General features: G+C 50.3%; 1 protein-coding gene across 1 annotated transcript; it reads left to right on the top strand.

Moving 5' to 3' along the window:
- Positions 1-5,551: 5,551 nt before the first annotated feature.
- Positions 5,552-18,619, top strand: GRHPR (glyoxylate and hydroxypyruvate reductase). The gene is made up of 9 exons (XM_053568701.1): positions 5,552-5,708; positions 7,435-7,565; positions 8,731-8,803; positions 9,331-9,447; positions 11,143-11,231; positions 12,521-12,625; positions 13,383-13,518; positions 15,323-15,453; positions 18,139-18,619. The coding sequence occupies exons 1-9, from the start codon at positions 5,626-5,628 to the stop codon at positions 18,258-18,260; spliced, it is 987 nt and encodes a 328-aa protein (XP_053424676.1). The 5' UTR covers positions 5,552-5,625; the 3' UTR covers positions 18,261-18,619.
- Positions 18,620-18,903: the final 284 nt, after the last annotated feature.

Below are 18,903 nucleotides of genomic sequence, written 5' to 3'. Positions count from 1 at the left end.
AGAGCAGGATATACCGCCAGACTTTGAACTCAAGACACTGGGCAAGCTGGCTAATTCTCTAGCCCTTTGCTACTTAAAGGGCAACATGGGGACAACAACAGTATCACCTGGGAGCTTATAGGAAACGCAGGTTCTCGGGCCCTACCCCAAATCTACTGAATCAGAATCTGCATTTCAGGCTCCGCGCCTGTAGCTCAGCGGCTAGGGTGCCAACCCGGGGCTGGAGGGTTCCAACCCGGCCTGGGCTTGCCAAACAACAATGACAACGGCAACAAAAAAATAGTCAAGCGTTGTGGCGGGCGCCTGTGACCCCAGCTGTTTGGGAGGCTGAAGCAAGAGAATTGCTTAAGCCCGAGAGTCTGAGGTTGCTGTGAGCTGTGATGCCACAGCACTCTACCCAGGGCAAAATAGTGAGACTCTGTCTCCAAAAAATAAAAATAAAATAAAAATAGAAAAGAATCAGCATTTTAACAAGATATCCAAGTAATTCATGTGTAAGTTACAGCTAGAAACTCTTGCTTGTCCAGAGGCTTACGGATAAATAATACCCACAGGCCAAATCTGGCCACCTGCTTTTATGACTCTCACGCTAAGAGAGGGCACTAGGCATGAGCCATGGGTCCTGATCAGAAAAAAATAAAAATCTAAAGGAGAAAAATATTTTGTTATACATAAAAAATGGAACTCACATTTCAACGACCATAAGTAAAGTTTTGTTGGAACACAGCTACACCACACCCATTTGTTTGTGTATTATCTATGGCTGCCTTTATGCTGTAATGGCAGGGTTGAGAAGTCGCTGCAGAGAGAGTATACACGGCAAAGCTTAAAATATTTACTGTCTGGCCCTTTGAAGAGTAATTTTGTTAACCCATGCTCCAGTAAATTTTCTTCATACTTTATGAATAAGCAATCAGGGCCCAGAAAGTATCTTGTCCAAGGCCTCAAAGGAGCCTTGCTTTCTATATACTACTGAAGGTCCTGTTTCCAGAGGCTCAGGCCTTAAGAGACTGGAAGTCCCCACTTTCTTGTATCTGGGTTGGCTCCAGGTTGTGAGGAAGTCCAGGACACAAAGAGAAGTCCTGTGTACACGTTCAGATCAATGGCCCAGCCAAGAGTTCAGCCAACAGCCAGCATGAGCCACCGGACATAGGAGCGGGAAGCCTTCAGATAACTCCAGCCCAACATTCATCTGACTACACTTGCACAAAGAGCCTGAACAAGAACCACTGGCTAAGTCCAGTCAACCCTCCCCCATCCCCAGGAACCATCAGAGTTAATAATACAATGATTGCTGTTGCTCTAAACCACTGCATTTAGGGGTAATTGATTATGCAGCAATAAATAACTGAATACCATGGATGACAAAACCTAGAAGCCATAAGAATAAAAAATTTCTGCATTAAAAAATTAACAAAATCATAAGGCAAACAACAAACTAGGTAAAATACCATACGTGTTCTTGCAACTTATTTTACAGAGAAAGGGCTAATTTGCTTATTGCACAAATAATCCCTAAGACTGAATACCCAGCTCATGTGAATAGGCAAAGGATATTGATAGATAGGTTATAGAAGAGGAAATGGCTCTTACATGGATGAAAAATACTTCAGTTGGCTCAAAAGAGAACTGCACATTAAAATTACAAGATACTGGCTCGGCACCCATAGCACAGTGGTTACAGCGCCAGCCACATGCACTGAGGATGGTGGGTTCGAACCCAGCCTAGGCAAGCTAAACAACAATGACGACAGACAAAAAAATAGCTGGGCATTGTGGTGGGCACCTATAGTCCCAGCTACTTGGGAGGCTGAGGCAAGAGGATCACTTAAGCCCAAGAGTTTGAGGTTGCTGTGACCTGTGATGCCTCGGCACTGTACTGAGGGTGACTCTGTCTCAAAAAAAAAAACAAAAAAAAAAATTACAAGATACTTGTTAAAAAAAATAATACACCAGGGAAATAGGGGCTTTCATGCATTGCCAATAAAGTATAAATCAAACTTCAATGAAAAACATTTGGCAAAGCGGCGCCTGTGGCTCAAAGGAGTAGGGCGCCGGCCCCATATGCTGGAGGTGGTGGGTTCAAACCCAGCCTGGTCAAAAACTGCAGAAAAAAAAAAAGAGAGAGAGAAGAAGAAAAACATTTGGCAATATCTATCAAAATGTATGTTGCATATATATATATTTTTTTTTTCTTTTTTTTTTGCAGTTTTTAGCCGGGGCCGGGTTTGAACCCACCACCTCTGGTATATGGGGCCAGTGCCCTATTCCTTTGAGCCACAGGTGCCACCCCAAGGTGCATATATTTTTTGACCCAGCTATTCTGCTTTTAGGAATTTACCTTGCAGATGTATTTATACATGTGCAAAACGATGTCGGCTTTTCATTGTGGCATTGTGGGAATACTAAAAGATGGGAAACAACCTAAATGTCTATTCATGGGGGACTGTTCATTTTGTATCGTTCATTCCCACAGTGAAATACTCTGCGTCAATAGAAAGAGTGAGGCAGCTCTATGTGTACTAATGATCTCCAAGATACCCTGTTCAGTAAAATGAACATACACATGCAAAGTGTATGTTACTATTGATATGAAAAAGTACATGCATATTTTTATATATGTGTTAAACATCTCTGGCAGGTGGTGGCAGGTGCCTGTAGTCCCAGCTACTCTGGAGAGTGAGACAAGAAGATCTCTTGAATCTTCATAGATGTACAAGAAACCTGGGAGTTTCTGGGAGGTAGTCAGAGAAGGGTGGGAGAGACAAAATATTCATCCTTTGAGAATTTGTATCTTGTGCGTTTATTATCTATTCTTAAAATAAAGAAAATAACACTTGAGGCTAGGTGTAGTGGCTCACACCTGTAATCCTAGCATTCTGGGAGTCTGAGGCCAGTGGACTGCCTGAGCTCAGAGTTCAAGACCAACTAGAGCAAGAGCAAGACCCCCATCTCTACTAAAAATAGAAAAATTAGCCTGGGGTGGTGGCAGGTACCTGCAGTCCCAGCTACTTGGGAGAGTGAGACAAGAAGATCTCCTGAACCCAAGAGTTTGAGATTGCTATGAGCTACAAAGCCATAGCACCATACCCAAGGTGAATGAGTGAGACTCTGTCTCAAAAAAAAAATAGTAATGATAAACACTTGAATAAGTGGTTTATAATTCGGATAAACATTAATGAAAGCCCACCCCAAACCACGGGCACAAAATGTTCCAAAAAGATTCAAATTTTATTTGTATTTATTTACTTATTTTTTAGAGACAATGTCTCACTTTGTCACCCTTGGTAGAGTGCCATGGCATCACACAGCTCACAGCAACCTCCAACTCCTGGGCTTAGGAGATTCTTTTGCCTCAGCCTCCCGAGTAGCTGGGACTACAGGCACCCGCCACAACACCCAGCTATTTTTTTGTTGCAGTTTGGTCAGAGCTGGGTTCTAACCCACCACCCTCGGTATATGGGGCCGGCTCCCTAACCACTGAACACAGGCACTGCCCAAAAGATTCAAATTTTAAATCTAAAAATGAAATTAAAAGTCCTACAAACACTTACCTTCTTATTGTCATTTTGAATTCCTGCACGCTAAATTGCAATCCCCTGCTTTAGCCTCGGCCCTGCCCCTCCTGGCCCATGTGTCTCCCAGCCTCTGATTCCGCAGCTTCTACACTGATGACTCTGGAAGGAGCAGCTTCAACCCCCACCTTACTGAGCTCCAGAGCCATAAACTCGCTTCCCTTCTGGCCTCCACCTAAGCATCCCCAGGCATCTAGAATTCAACACCTGCCAAACCCAACTTATTCACCTAACCAGTGCCCCCCCATATCCATCAAATGCAGCCACCCAGGCCAACAATACCTAGAAGTCACCTCTCACTCGCCCCTTCCTACTTCCACTCCCACAGGCTTGCATGGTGGTCAAGAGTTTGGGTCTGGATCTAGGGTGCTGGGCTTGAATCCAAGCTCTGCTTCTTGATATCTGTGACTTTAAGCAAAGGACTTCACCATTCTTGCTCTCAGATTCCTAAGGAGACTTACAATATGCACTTTACAGGTGTATGATGGTGGTATCAGTGAGTTACCATCTCTGTATAGTGTTTGGATTCTTTTTTTTTTTTTTTTGTCACTCTAGGCAGAGTGGCATGGCGTCACAGCTCACAGCAATCTCAAGCGATTCTCTTGCCTCAGCCTCCCCAGTAGCTGGGACTACAGGTGCCCACCACAATGCCTGGCTACTTTTACAGACAAGTTCTCACTCTGGCTCAGGCTGGTCTCGAACCTGTGAGCTCAGGCAATCCACCTGCCTCAGCCTCCCAAGTGCTAGGATTACAGCTATGAGCCACTGTGCCTGGCCTTCTGTACAGTATTTGAGACAGTGTCTGTGACTTTCTAAGAGCTCCATAAATGTTGGCTACTTGTTGTGACAAAGACTTTTACCCAGCGAAGCCCAGTTCTGGCCTCCTCCATGTTAGCAGATTCCGCTTCCTGGGCCCTCAGCTGGCTCCATGTTCTGGCTCCATTGCCACCACCCAGTAGCATTTGTGGAGTGCTAGCTGTGTACATTGCTTTGGGGGAAGGGACCTATTAACTTGTCACACCCAACCCCCATTGTTCACAGGTTTGTCTAGGGCCCAGTGTCCTTGTTTGTCCTGGAGTGTAGGAGGAACTGGGCTCAGATGATTAACAGAAGACACTCACTGATTAACAGAGGAAAAAAGGCTTGGCCTGGGAACAGGCGTGTGCACAAGTGGCCTCCAGGCAGTCAGCAGGGTCCAGCAAGCCAGGAGTGGGGATGGTCATGACCAGTTAAAACTCCCTCACAATTGGGTGGGGCCTGTGGCTCAAGGAGTAGGGCGCCGGTCCCATATGCCGGAGGTGACGGGTTCAAACCTAGTCCCGGCCAAAAACCACAAAAAAAACTCCCTCACAATTATGGGTTTCATGTACAGAACTGCATTAAATACCAGAAAGGTCATTTCTGGATTCAAACTGCCAACACCCAGCCTCTTGAGAGTACATGCATAAGGTTGGGCTAAGAGGCCACTGTGGGTGACCTGAGACCCCTTCCTGGAACAGTGGGGCCAAGATGGAACAGACCTAGCTTGGATGGTCAGGGCACTCAGGCCCTGAGAATAGGAATGGTTCCTGATGGCAACACCCGGCGTTCTGACAGCCTATTAACTGGGGTAAAGACACCTACACACACCTACACAGAATTCTCCTGGGGATGTCCCTTAACCCACCCGACCCCAGGGCACACCTGCCAGTCCCAGCTTCTGGGGCAGTGAGTGTCATGCTTGGCAGCATCGCCCCCAAATCTCTCAGTTCGGTAGTGCTGCATGGCACATAATGCACAAGGCACACGCTTGGAGCCCCACACTCACACCCCACACAAAGGCGCACTGTCACTGTCACTCCCTGAACATGCTCGGTCATCGCACAGCACAATCCCACACTGTCCTTGTGAAGACCCGCACTTTCGGCATCCGGTCGCCAGCTCGGGTCCCGCCGTAGACCCGCCCCCTTCGACTCAGGCCCCGCCCTCGGACCGCCCCCAGCCCCGGCCCCACCCCACTTCCCGTCCTGCTTTTGCCGGGCCAGCTCCGTGTCACGCGGCTGCACGATAGATGAGGCCTGTGCGACTCATGAAGGTGTTTGTCACCCGCCGGATCCCGCCCGAGGGCATTGCCGCGCTCACCCGGGCTGCAGAGTAAGAGCCCGACCCCTTCCCTCCGCTCCGCGCCCACTCCTGAGCACCCGGCTGTGGGTGGTGTGGGAACGAAACCCCGGAGCCCAGAGCACCAGTGCCCCGGCCACCCCGCAACCTCAGGCAAGCCTTTGGGGGCGCCCGAAGCTGCACCAGGGCGGACTGGGGGTGACTTTTAGAGGGCCCAGTTGTTCGGGGTGGGGGTAAGGGAGGAGGACGGGATGGTCCCAAGGACCAGGCAGAGCCAAGTCTGGCGCTTGGGCCTTGACCGAACTTTCCAACTGTGTATAGCTGGGACCTGCCTGAGTTTTGGGAAGACTTAGAAAAAGTTCTCTGGGGCCCAGCTCTCCCTTCTCACAATGACCCTGGGACCTGCAATTCCCCTAAGCGCTGGGCGTGTAGGAGGGGGACCTGGAGAAGGTCATGGCCTTTGGATAGAGAGATTGACCATGAGGCAAGGCAAAGTCCAAGCTGTTAATTCTTGACCCTCCACCAGGCAGTTGAGGTCAGAGACCATGGTGACCCGGCCCCTTGGATGTTTGACCAGGGGCCTTTGAAGACCTTTTTTAAACTGAACCCTTTCTGTCTGCCAGACTTGCCAGGTGATTCATATAGATAATTTTTTTTTTTTTTGCAGTTTTTGGCCAGGGCTGGGTTTGAACCTGCCACCTCCAGCACATGGGGCTCTGCCCCACTCCCTTGAGCCACAGGCGCCGCCCCATATAAATTTTTATTCATTGCAACACTGTGAAGTCAGTATTATAATTCCTACTTCACAGATTAAAAAATGGATGCTGGGAGGGGCTAAATATTGTTGCCCGAAGTCATACAGCTCCCAGGTGGTGAGGCTGGGGTTTGTGCTCAGCCCTCTCCACTGCAATCTGACCACTGCATTTTATCAGATCTGCTTTTCCAGTATCAGGAAGAAGGTGGGACCCAGTCTTAGCAACCAATTCTAGAGGAAAATGAGATTTAAAAATTTCATTCAGTGCAACAAAACCTTTGCTGAGGACCTGCTTTGTACTAAGTGACCTGCTTTTGTAGAATTGGGAGAGCGTGGGAAGGGGAAAACACAGCACTAGTAGTAGCAGCAGCTCACTGTGTGCCCTGCTGGTGCAAAGGGAGATGAAAACGCTTGGGGCTCAGTAGGCACTTGGAGCTCCTGGGGCCAGGTGCTGCGAGTGTTCTGAGCACACGTAGATGCTCCCTGCGTGTTAGCTGCACTGAATTCATTGGCAAGGGCTGGAGACAGAGCAGCTCCACTGGGAGAAAAGCCTGGTTCTCATGAGCAGCCATGGAAGCCACCCTGAAGCTCTCGGCGTGCAGTTGCTTGGTCTCATAGTATCTCTAGACTGGTAGTTTTCTGGACTCATAAGACACCCCACACACACACTTGCACTGCCCTTCGCTACAGTGGGCTGCTGCTTGGCCACTTGAGACCCCCTGTGAGTGGGAGAAAGCTCTTGCGTTGAGCTGAGATGCATCCCCAGGACTTTCCCCTTGCAGTTCAGGCTCTGCTGTGGGGTCCCCTCAGCCCTGTCGGCTCCCACTGTGACAACCTAAACCCTCCCTCCACTTTCTCAGGACAGTTCCGAGGCTACCAAAGCCTGACCCTGACTCCCTATAGCTAGTCCCAGGCAGTGGGGTCAGAGCAAGCAGAAGGTGGAATTTCCCAGCTCTCAGGGTACCAGGGCACGTGTGCAGCTGCCTGCCTCTCCTTTCCCCTCAGCTGTGAGGTGGAGCAGTGGGATTCGGATGAGCCCATTCCGGACAAGGAGCTGGAGCGGGGTTTGGCAGGGGCCCATGGCCTGCTCTGCCTCCTCTCTGACCGCGTGGACAAGAGACTCCTGGATGCCGCAGGTGGGTGCACTGGGCAGGGCTGGGGAAGACTGCAAGGTGTCAGCCTCGTGGGGCACATCACCTTGCTGCTCCTGGCTCCCAGGCAGCTCTGCAGGGCTCTCCCTGGGTTCTGGCAGCATCAGGTCAGAGGGGCAGTTTGCAGCTCCATCTGGCACACACATTGCCCCTCCCAGCCCCAAGTGTGGCTGTGAACCTTGGGGCACTGTAGAAGGGTAGAGACCATGGTGAGGAGATAGGCTCTAGGGGACAGCAACCAAAGCCCTGGGCTCTCCTCCAGCCCTGCCACAGCCTTGCTTTGTGACTTTCAGTGCCAAGCACCAACAGGCATCCCAGGATGTGTTTCCTCCCAGCCACAGGTTCCAGCCCTGGGGTGGGTGAACATCACCCTATGAAGTGGTTGTGACAGTTTTAAGAAAAGGTTCAGACTCAGCTGCTGGATGTAGAAGGCTCCTTGTGAGTCAGTACTGAGGTAAACCCTGCCTGAGAGCCTAGAAGTTTCTTGGTGCCCTGTTTGGAGGAGAGGGTGTGAGAGGGTCACACTCCAGCTGCCTTCTTGGTGCTCTCAGAGGTGTCCATGGGGAGGCCCCAAGTGTGGCTGAAGGAGTGCCGCGTCTTCATGGGGTGAACAGTACAGCGAATAGGAGTGGGGTACTGGTGACAGAGGCCCTGTGTGAACCCCAGCTCTGCTCAAGACTGGACCGGCCACTTAACCTCCCTGAGCCACAGTGTCCACAGCTGTCAAAAAGGATAATTCAGGCTCGGCGCCTGTACCTCAGCAGCTGGGGTGCCAGCCACAAACACCAGAGCTGGCAGGTTCAAACCCAGCCTGGGCCTGCCAAACAACAATGACAACCGCAACCAAAAAATAGCCAGACATTGTGGCAGACACCTATAGTTCCAGCTACTTGGGAAGCTGAGGCTGAGGGTTTGAGGTTGCTGTGAGCTGTGATACTTTGGCACTCTACCGAGGATGACATAGTGAGACTCTGTCTCAAAAAAAAAAAAAAAAAAAAGACTAGTTCAGAGTTTTAACTGAAGAGCAGTGATGTCAGCCATTCCTTTTACTCTAAGAAAATAATAAGCAGGCGTCTCCATGCTAGTTCCCAGCAATGTGGCTTTAAATTCCAAGAGGAAAGGTACTAATGATGCCTTTTCTGTGCAACAGGAGCCAATCTCAAAGTCATCAGCACACTGTCCGTGGGCGTTGACCACTTGGCTCTGGATGAAATCAAGAAGCGGTAATTGCAGCTTTGGTTTGGAAGTTGGGCCTGGAGTGATTGTGAGGTGGGGGAAGAGAAGCTATTTGTTTTCAGTTCATGTCCCTCAACCATTCAGAGAAGATGTAAGGTAGCTGATGATAAAATCTGTCCACATATGCACGGATCAGTTACAGTAACCTGAGAGATCAGAAACAGTAGATAACTTCTCTCTAGGACTCACTCTTTCTCATTATCTTTTTTTGATCCTCACAAAACCCCCTTGAAGTACAAAAGGCAAGTATTATTTCCCTTTCAGATGAGGGCATTTAGAAAGGCTACTTGCCCCAGACCTTGAACTTTGATCTTCCATCTTCATATTTTTCCCAAAATGGGAGGTAATCAATATGGGGATGAGGACTAACCATTCCTAACTGCTCCTTTACAGTTTTGAGCTTCCTGACAGGCAGAGCAAGAAGGGAGCAAAGTAACATCATGGAAATGTCCCAGCAGTAGACATTGGTGAAGGGTCTTGAGGCTGACGCTCATACCAGGTGTCTCATTTGTAGTGGGATCCGAGTGGGCTACACTCCAGATGTCCTTACAGACGCCACTGCTGAACTCGCAGTGTCCCTGCTACTCACCACCTGCCGCCGGTTGCCAGAGGCCATTGAAGAAGTGAAGAAGTAAGTGAGCACTGATGGGAAAGTTGGCCGCAGGTTCCTGAGCACCAGTGTCAGCTGGGCCCAGGCATGGTCCTTGTCCTTATGTCTAGGGAGGGCCACAGACCTGCAATAAATGGCTTAAGAGGAAGTCATGAGAGCAGAGGATAAGGGAGGGACAAGTCATCTCTGCTGGTTAGCACAGGAGTGGGAGAGGAGTGTGGATCAGGAAAGGCTTCTTGGAAGAGTAGCAGGTGGGCGTCCTCCTTGAACACTGAGAGGCCCAGGTCCACTGTCCTCACCCAGGATGCTGAAATCTAAAAAGCTCTTAGCGCTGAAAGTTCTTTCATAAATCTTTGGGGAGCAAAACCTAACTGCACTAACATGAGGCTGTTTAGGTTTTTATTTCTTTATTTCTTTTTTTTTTTTTTTGGAGAGACAGAGTCTCACGTTTACCGCCTTCGGTAGAGTGCCATGATGTCACAGGACTCACAGCAACCTCTAGCTCTTGGGCTTCCGTGATTCTCCTGCCTCAGCCTCCCAAGTAGCTGGGACTACAGGCGCCCGCCACAACGCCCGGCTGGTTTTTATTTCTTTTTATGCAGTGTTTTTTTGGCTGGGGCTGGGTTTGAACCCACCACCTCCAGCACATGGGGCTGGTGCCCCACTCTATTGAGCCAGAGGCGCCGCCTAGGTTTTTATTTCTTTCCCTCTATGTGAATATTCCTGAGCTCTGCTGCAGACACACTGTTGTGCTTAAAACAGGGTGCTGCTGACACTGCTGGGTGATGTAGAACACACACTGTGCACCACACTGCCTTTCCTTTTTTTTTTTTTTTTTTTTTTGAGACAGAGTCTCACTATGTCGCCCTTGGTAGAGTGCTGTGGCATCACAGCTCATAGCAACCTCAAACTCTTGGGCTTAAGTGATCCTCTTGCCTCAGCCTCCCAAGTAGCTGGGACTATAGACACCCACCACAACAGCCGGCTATTTTTTGGTTGTAGTTATTGTTTTTCAGCAGGCCCAGGCTGGGTTCAAACCTGCCAGCCCTGGTGTATGTGGCCGGCGCCTTAACCACTGAGCTACAGGCACCAAGCCCACACTGCCTTTCTAAAAACCAAACAATTTAAAATTTTGGCCTCAGGGCTTCAGATCAAGGATTTGGGTCTTGTATGTCAAGAGTTGGGGACAACATCCCAGGGGCAGGGCTGGCCTGAGGCATGCAAGTGCCCCTCAGAGAATGGGGACCTGAAGTGCCGGGGTGGGGGGGAGCCATGGGGTTCACTGGACTCGGTCTGAATGTCCTACTCCCTGGCCCTTCTAAGAGTGGCCACCTTGGTCAGAAGTGGCAACCTGGAGTGAGCCTTGTGGCTTTGCTCTTTGTTGCTGTCCTGGAGGGTAGCGAGAACTTGTTTTGAATTGCAAATCCTGAGTTTATAGCCTCTTGCTCCCAACTATCCCCTGGCTATGTGACTTCAGGCAGGTCACCCTTTCTGGTCTTAGTTTCCCCTTCTACTAAATGGGATTAGGCCCCTTCCAGGCCTTGATGTCTGTGTTCCTAATAGCTTTAAAGCAGGAGTTCCTGCTGCTTCCCCGGAGCACCGAGTGGCCGAGTCCACTCTGTCTTGTGACCTGAGGGCAGGTTCATACTTTGGACCACTGCCAGAGGTTCTGGGTCTGCTTGAGGCTGGGCTTCTCACCCCCCTCCCTCCACACAGTGGTGGCTGGACCTCGTGGAAGCCTCTGTGGATGTGTGGCTACGGACTCACGCAGAGTACTGTCGGCATCATCGGGCTGGGGCGCATAGGTGAGGCTCCCAGCTGCCCCCTTGCCTGCCCCCGGATGGTATGGCACTCATGGCTTGGTTCTGTGTCCGTGGCACCACATGGCTTAATGCTGGAAGTCCTTTGGAAAGGGTTGCCTTGCCCACACAATCTCAGGGCACTTTGCATGCAGTGAGGATATATCTCTAGTGAGAGATGCCGCTTTTGTAAAATACAGCAAATGAATACATTTGAAGGAGTGAGGAGTTCCTTGAGAACTTACTAGGTGATAGAAGCAAGTTGCTCAGGGCCAAGGCTCAGTAAAGAACAGCTGAAGGCTGGGAACACTGGATTGGGGCCTTTAGGGGTGGTTCCAAGCCCAGGAACCCTGAGGCTTGGATTCTTGGTTGACTTGTGAAGCCTTAACTCAGTCCAGAGAGCTCAGAGGGCAGAGTTTCCCAGCAGCTCCGCAGACAAGGTGGAGCTATTTTTCTTCTGTGGCCTCAGTTTGGAGAAGGCTAGTACAAAGGCTTGGGCTGACCAGCCTAAGCAAGAGTGAGACCCTGTCTCTACAAAAAATAGAAAGAGAAAACTTAGCTGGGCATTGTGGTGGGTGCCTGTAGTCCCAGCTACTTGAGAGGCTGAGGCAGGAGGATTGCTCGAGCCCAGGAGTTTGAGGTTGCTGTGGGCTACAGTGCCATGGCACTCAGGGCAAACAGTGAGACTGTCTCAAAAAAAAGAAAGGTTGTAACAAGCCAGGCAGCTATCAGTGGTTCCCTATCATCCTGCCTGGTACAGGGGTTAGAGTGAGGGTAGAGCATGTGGTAAGCTAGCAGCTCTGCCTCTTTCACTAGAGAGTTGCTTAGAGGAACTGAAAACCCAACCACTCAAGCCTGTCTCAGTAGCAGCATATACGAAAAGGTCTTGTAGGTTTGGGGCAAGTTGACACTGACACCAAAAAGTCTTGAGAGGTCTGAGATGCATTCACAGAAATAGAGGGTCCAGAAGGAAGGAGGAACTGCTTGACCAGGCATCTCCTGAGACACCAGTTCTAGTCTCAGAGAAGGTTGGCAAGTGGCCTTCGAGATGGCTGGGACCATGTGAGGGCAGTGTCGGCCAGTCACAGCCGCAGAGGAGCTGTCTCCAGGTCCCTGAGGGCAGTGTTGGCTGGCTGGGGGCTGGTTACACTGGCAGCCCCTAGCTGTGGATGAGAAGGGACCAGTTAACACTGGGGCTATGCTGGTGGAAAGATCTGCCCCCGAGAGCCTGGGTCACTATAGGATACTGCCCGGAGGGTTGGGAACAGCCCTGGACTCTGACTTCTTGCCTCTAGGCCAGGCCATTGCTCGGCGTCTGAAACCCTTTGGCGTCCAGAGATTTCTATACACAGGGCGCCAACCGAGGCCTGAGGAAGCAGCGGAATTCCAGGCAGAGTTTGGTAAGTAAAACCTGGGTTCCCACAGGAGCCCAATCCCTGCTCGGTGGGGAGCTCTGCGTCCCTGCATGGTGGCATTTGCAAGCAGAATGCAGGAGCCCCTGTGTGTCTGAGGGCGGCCACTCCTTTAGGTGTTGCCTGATCTCCTGCTCCAGATCATGGGCCCAACTCTGGGAATGTGGGATGTGCTCAGGTCACACAGCAAGTCCTCTCAGCGCTCTCAGGAGAGCACCAAGGGCTCCTGTCTCTCAGAGTCCCCTGTCACCACTACTTATGTAGCAGAGAAGCATGAATGAGGACAAATGTGAGGGAGAGCTGACCACTTCCACCCGCTTTTCTTGATAAACTGGTGAGCAGTACTCCAGCCTTTGTGTGCACCAGTCCTAATGGGTCTGCTCCCTGGTGGGGCATGGTGGCAGGCTGGACTTTAGCTTTTCTCACCCCCTTGGCACTTTGGGCCCTGAAGGTGGTGAAAGCTACAGTGGTCCAGATTTCATTGTGACTTTGAACAAGCTCCTGCCCCTCTCTGGCCTCAGTTTCCCTATCTGTTACGTGAAAGGGCTTGGCGAATGGTGATATACCTGGACTCCATGAATGGTTGTTGACTTCGTATAGTCATCCAGGTTGTCCAGGTAGAGAACAGGCCTTCAGGAAGTATCTGGGGAGCTTCTGTTATGGGAGGAGGGAAGAAGGGTCTGGTTTTCCCATCCTGCTTTCCCTGACCTCTGACCAGTGTCTGATGGAGCCCTGCCCTCCCCAGTGTCTGTTCCCCAGCTGGCCACCCACTCTGATTTCATCATCGTGGCCTGCTCCTTAACACCTGCAACCAGGGGGCTCTGCAACAAGGACTTCTTCCAGAAGATGAAGAAAACAGCTGTGTTTGTCAACATCAGCAGGTACCCTAGGACCAGTTGACATCCCTGGGTCACCCAGCAAGCCCAGAGAGGAGCTGTCCCCACTGCTGTGATCTGGGGATCTTCTTCCCCATGGGTTGGTAATGAGATCCCAGGCCAAGCTGGCTGGTTTCCATCAACCAACCAACCGACTCAGAAATCACATGAGAAGTATATGAGAGCCTGGGTGAACAGGAAGGGCATTAGGACCAGGCCCGGCCTGGCTGGTTCCCGGCCGCAGCCCTGGCCTGGCACTTAGTAGTGTTGATACAGGGAGCAAAGGCAGGATGGGCAGGGACTTAGTAGGGAACCTTGAGCAGGCCTTACCCCACCGAGGGATGGACTTCATTGTCCAAATGGCCCTCCAGAGGCTGACTTCCTATGCTGCTGATCCTGGGTCTGTCTGACTGTGACTTCAGTGATAGTTTAAACCTTTTGCTTCTGGGAAGACTGATCCTAAAACTCAAGTTGTCTTGGTTCCTTAAATGTCCCTGGGGGTGGCTCAGCACCTGTAGCACAGTGGTTACGGTGCCAGCCACATACACCAAGGGTGGCGGGTTCAAACCTGCCCTGGGCCAGCTAAACAACAATGACAACTGCAACAAAAAATAGCCGGGCATTTTGGCGGATTCCTGTAGTCCCAGCTACTTGGGAGGCTTAGGCAAGAGAATCACTTAAGCCAAATACTTTGAGGGTGCTGTGAGCTGTGACACCCTGGCACTCTACCAAGGGCAACATAGTGAGACTCTGTCTCAAAATTAAAGAAAAATGTCCCTGGGGGTGCCACTGTGCATGTTTGGAGGGCAGACCTTCCCTGTCTGCCTCTCTAGCCCCTTCTTAGCTGGTACCTGTTCAACCTGTTAAATCCATTTGGAGGAAAGGATTGAACTAGATCACCTTGAGGGTTCATCTACCCAAAAAGCGCCTGTAGTTGCCAGAGTTTAGCTAAGAGGAGGTGACAGTGACGTGAGAGTGGCAGAGTGAAGCCCGCCGTACAGGGCAGTGCTCCTGACCAGCAGTGGTCAGAGCTGCTATTTCCTGAGCACCTGCACGCACCCAGGCATACAGGGCCCCGCACTGTTTCTTATCGCACAGTATGGAGTCTCTAGAAAACCAGTCCTTTACTTCTGGAGCTGCTAATTTCGATGGGAGGTGTTGGGTGTATGCTCATTTCTCTGCCCTTGTCTAGGCAGGGTCCTGATGGCATGCTATGGTGGAACGGGTCACAAAACAAATGGCAGACTTCTGGGCCCTGTTCATGCTATAGTGCATGTGCGAAAGCTTTAATCCTCCCAGCATTCCTGGGAGTCAGCTGGTCTTCTCCTTATCTTACAGAGGAGGAGACTAAGGCTCAGAGAATTTGAAACTCTTGCCCAAGGTCACACAGCTAGAAAGTGGCAGAGTAAGGCCTGTATTTTTTTTTTTTTTGTAGAGACAGAGTTTTACTTTATTGCCCTCGGTAGAGTGCCATGGCGTCACACAGCTCACAGCAACCTCCAACTCCTGGGCTTAGGCAATTCTCCTGCCTCAGCCTCCCGAGCAGCTGGGACTACAGGCGCCTGCCACAATGCCCAGCTATTTTTTTGTTGCAGTTTGGCCAGGGCTGGGTTTGAACCCGCCACCCTCGGTATATGGGCCCGGCGCCCTGCTCACTGAGCCACAGGTGCCACCAGACCTGTATTTCTAAGTAAGCATCCTCTAAAACTTGAGATTTTAAAAGTCAGTGCTGAGTGTGAGTTGTTCTGCCCTAAAGGCAGCCTGGGTGGAGGGAGCCGTGGGGTAACCATATCACCATTGTCATTCCCAGGGGTGACGTGGTAAACCAGGATGACCTATACCAGGTGTTGGCCAGTGGTCAGATCGCAGCTGCTGGACTGGATGTGACAACCCCTGAACCACTGCCTACAAACCACCCTCTTCTGACCCTGAAGAACTGTGGTAAGCACTGCAGCTTTCTTAGAGCAAACCCACTGCTGCCCTGGGGCCCTTCCTGAGGTACCATGCTGAACACAGAGGGACTCTTTACACTGTTATACTGGTCCATGATGGGAAGGGGCCGACTGAGCACACTTCAACTGGCTCTCTGTCCCTAAAGGGACAGAATGTACAGTAAATATATATATTTATTTTTTTTTTTTGTAGAGACAGAGTCTCACTTTATTGCCCTCAGTAGAGTACTGTGGCATCACAGCTCACAGCAACCTTCAACTCCTGGGCTTATGTGATTCTCTTGCCTCAGCCCCCCGAGTAGCTGGGACTACAGGCGCCCACCACAATGTCCAGCTATTTTTTTGTTGCAGTTCGGCTGGGATCGGGTTTGAACCTGCCACCCTTGGTATATGGGGCCGGCACCCTACCCACTGAGCCACAGGTGATGCCCAGATGTATATATATGTTTTTTTGAGACAGAGTCTCACTATCTCACCCTTGGTAGAGTGCCATGGTATCACAGCTCACAGCAACCTCAAACTCTTGGGCTTAAGTAATTCTCTTGCCTCAGCCTCCCAAGTAGCTGGGACTATAGGCACCCACCACAACACAAGGCTATTTTTTGGTCGTAGTTGTGATTGTTGTTTGGCAGGCCTGGGCTAGGTTCAAACCCGCCAGCTCCAGTGTATGTGGCTGGTGCCCTAGCCACTGAGCTACAGGCGCTGAGCCATAAATAGATTTATTTTTAAAGAGAGTGGGCTGACTACGTATCTTACACCTGTAGCTTTTCCTGGGTAAAAACCCGTAACTATAAATTCTATTATCAGTTTAAGTGTGGAAAACTAAGTGTAACTTAAACACCAATATTTACAACTTGTTCCAGTCATTAAGCTGCTGTATCTCAGTGGCAAAGCCTCCTTCTCTATTCCGCTTGTGGGGCTGGCCCTTTGTCCCAGTCCTGCTAGGCCCTGTCAGTGTGGGACATTGGGGGACCTGCTCTCTCCTGCCTTCCTGTCAGTTTAGAGTGGCACCTGGCAGCACCAGTTCTTTGCTGTAGCTGCTGAAGAATCTAGTTTGCAGTCTTTCCAACACTCAGCAGGCCTGTTGGGACCCCCCCCCTCAGAGGTACAGGCAACAGCCACAGAGGTCTGAATTTCAGCTCCAGAGTGGCCCTGCCTTCAATATTCCAGGTTTTAACAATTCTACTCTTACCCTCTGTCCCTCTAGTCCTTGCTTTAGGCAGTTACTACCTCTGTTACTCTAGTGCTGGAATTGTCAGCCTGAGAATTCCTCCGAGTGACCAGGAAGGGCGACTCACCAAACACAGGTTGCTGGGCCCCAACTAGAGGCGCTCTGTCTCACTCGGTCTGGGATGCTGATGGTCAGGAGACCACACTTCCAGAATTACTGCCTCACGTGGTTTATTTTATTTAAAAAATTTTTTTTGCCTCTTCAGTTACCTAGTTAACTTTAGGCAAAGTTAATAATCCTTCATATTAAGTTCTCTCTATTCAGGTAGCTGGTGTGGCTTCTGCCTCAAGACTGAGTGGTCAAGCCCTTAGGTTGTCTTGGCCAGTCCCTATCTTTCATTTAAGTTCTGGAATAGAAACGCAAACAGGAGATCTTTAACTGCCTTCCCCAGTGAATGCTCCCATTGTTGTAGCCCTTGGAAACTCTACGGTTGCCCACCGCCCACCCCAGCCTGCAAAGAACATTAGCTGTGATGTCAGGGCTGTTCGCATAGCCAAGGAAACTGGCCCCATCCCCCAAGACTGGGTGATTAGCTCAGGGCTCCAGGTACTGGGTATTGTTGGTTTTTCAAAAAAGAGATTAGGTCTTGCTATGTTGCCTGGCTGGACTCAAGGTATCCTCCTGCCTCAGCTTCCTGGGAAGCTGGGATTACAGGCAGATGCCTCCACACCTAGCTGGCAATTCTCTGGGAATGAGCACTTGCTCTGTAGTGGGACCAAAGGGAGCTGTGCTATCCCACATTTCATCTTGGAGTTATTTCTGTAGATCAGAAACCCTGTCGCTCTGTGCCATTATTTTGAGGGACACAGGGTGTGGGTGGTCATTGCTAAACTCTTAAGCTAAATTCGCACCATCTGTTAACTGAAGGGCTGGGCCTAGATTAGTGCTAAGGCCCCCGCTAGTGCCAGCATTCTTGTATTTAGGATATAAACCTCTCATCACACTTGTCTCATTTCAGTAGCCTGGAGTCCCTTTATTTTGTTCCTTTGAACCTCTTGGAGGAGTGGGGTGCTTTGTGGCAGCAGGAGGGAAGGCAAAGCAAGGCCTAGATCAGGCCACTTCTCTTTATTTTTCTTATTGGCAAACCCAAGCCATATAAAAGGCCAACTGAAGATTTTATTTATTTGAGACAGTCTTACTTTGTCCCCCTCAGTAGAGTACCGTGGCGTCTCAGCTCACAGCAACCCCAAACTTGGGCTCAAATGATTCTCTTGCCTTCGCCTCCTGAGTAGGTGGAACTATAGGCATCTGCTACAACGCCTGGCTATTTTTTAGATATGGGGTCTTATTATTGCTCAGGCTGTTCTCAAACTTATGAGCTCAAGCAATTGACCCAGCTCGGCCTCCCCAGAGTGCTGGGATTACAGGTATGAGCCACTGTGCCCGGCCCCCAACTGAAGATTTAAAGCACCCTTCTTATCTCCCTCTTCCACTCCTTTCCAGTGATCCTGCCCCACATTGGCAGTGCCACCCACGGAACTCGCAACACTATGTCCTTGCTGGCAGCTAACAACTTGCTGGCTGGCCTGAGAGGGGAGCCGATGCCCAGTGAACTCAAGCTGTAGCCAACCAGAAGACATCAAGGGCTGGGAGGAAAATGGCACCCTGGTATTCTGTTGGACGTGCCTACAGGTGAAGCCAAGGAGAAGTCTGATCTGTCCTGATTCTCTGAGGAAGGACTGGTGCTGGTAGATGTGCTCGCTACATTAGTGGTTGGGGGGAAGCTAAGAAAAAAGAGCATCAAACTCAGTACCAGTGCCTTGTGCCTGTAGTCCCAGCTCCTCAGGAGCCTGAAGCCAAGAGTTTGAGGCTGCAGTAAGCCATAATGATGCCTGGGAAAAGCCACTGCCCTCTAGCCTGGGTGACACAGTGAGACCCCATCTCTAAAAATAAATAAAAAGAGCATCTGCTTACTTCTCCTAAATCAGGGCTTCTAGTGGTATGCTTGTCTCTGCTTCCCACCCAGCCCTCTCCCCCAAGCATTTTCATTATTAGAGCCTGTCGAAACCATGGTACTCCTGATCATCTTTGCCCTAATTCCTTCATTTGTCCCTTACCCACAATGTAACTTGCAAGCAGAGCCCAACTGTGACCATGACACTGGAATCTGAAACCTAGACCATCAGGAATATTAAAGAGCACATACAAGTAAAGGAGAGTTAATTAGAAGAAATGAAAATTAGGTAAGGGCACAACACTTACCTTTTT

This window comes from Nycticebus coucang, chromosome 2 (genome assembly GCF_027406575.1).
Source record: "Nycticebus coucang isolate mNycCou1 chromosome 2, mNycCou1.pri, whole genome shotgun sequence".
Classification (NCBI taxonomy): domain Eukaryota; kingdom Metazoa; phylum Chordata; class Mammalia; order Primates; family Lorisidae; genus Nycticebus; species Nycticebus coucang.
Note: the sequence above shows the minus strand (reverse complement) of the source record. Positions and strands in the feature narration are given on the sequence as shown.

Excerpts from the sequence above, each read along its gene's own strand:
- GRHPR (XM_053568701.1), top strand. The coding sequence starts at position 5,626 with ATGAGGCCTGTGCGACTCATGAAGGTGTTTGTCACCCGCCGGATCCCG. Across the intron at positions 5,709-7,434 it reads GCGCTCACCCGGGCTGCAGA|CTGTGAGGTGGAGCAGTGGG; the intron begins GTAAGAGCCCGA and ends CTTTCCCCTCAG. Across the intron at positions 12,626-13,382 it reads GGAATTCCAGGCAGAGTTTG|TGTCTGTTCCCCAGCTGGCC; the intron begins GTAAGTAAAACC and ends TGCCCTCCCCAG.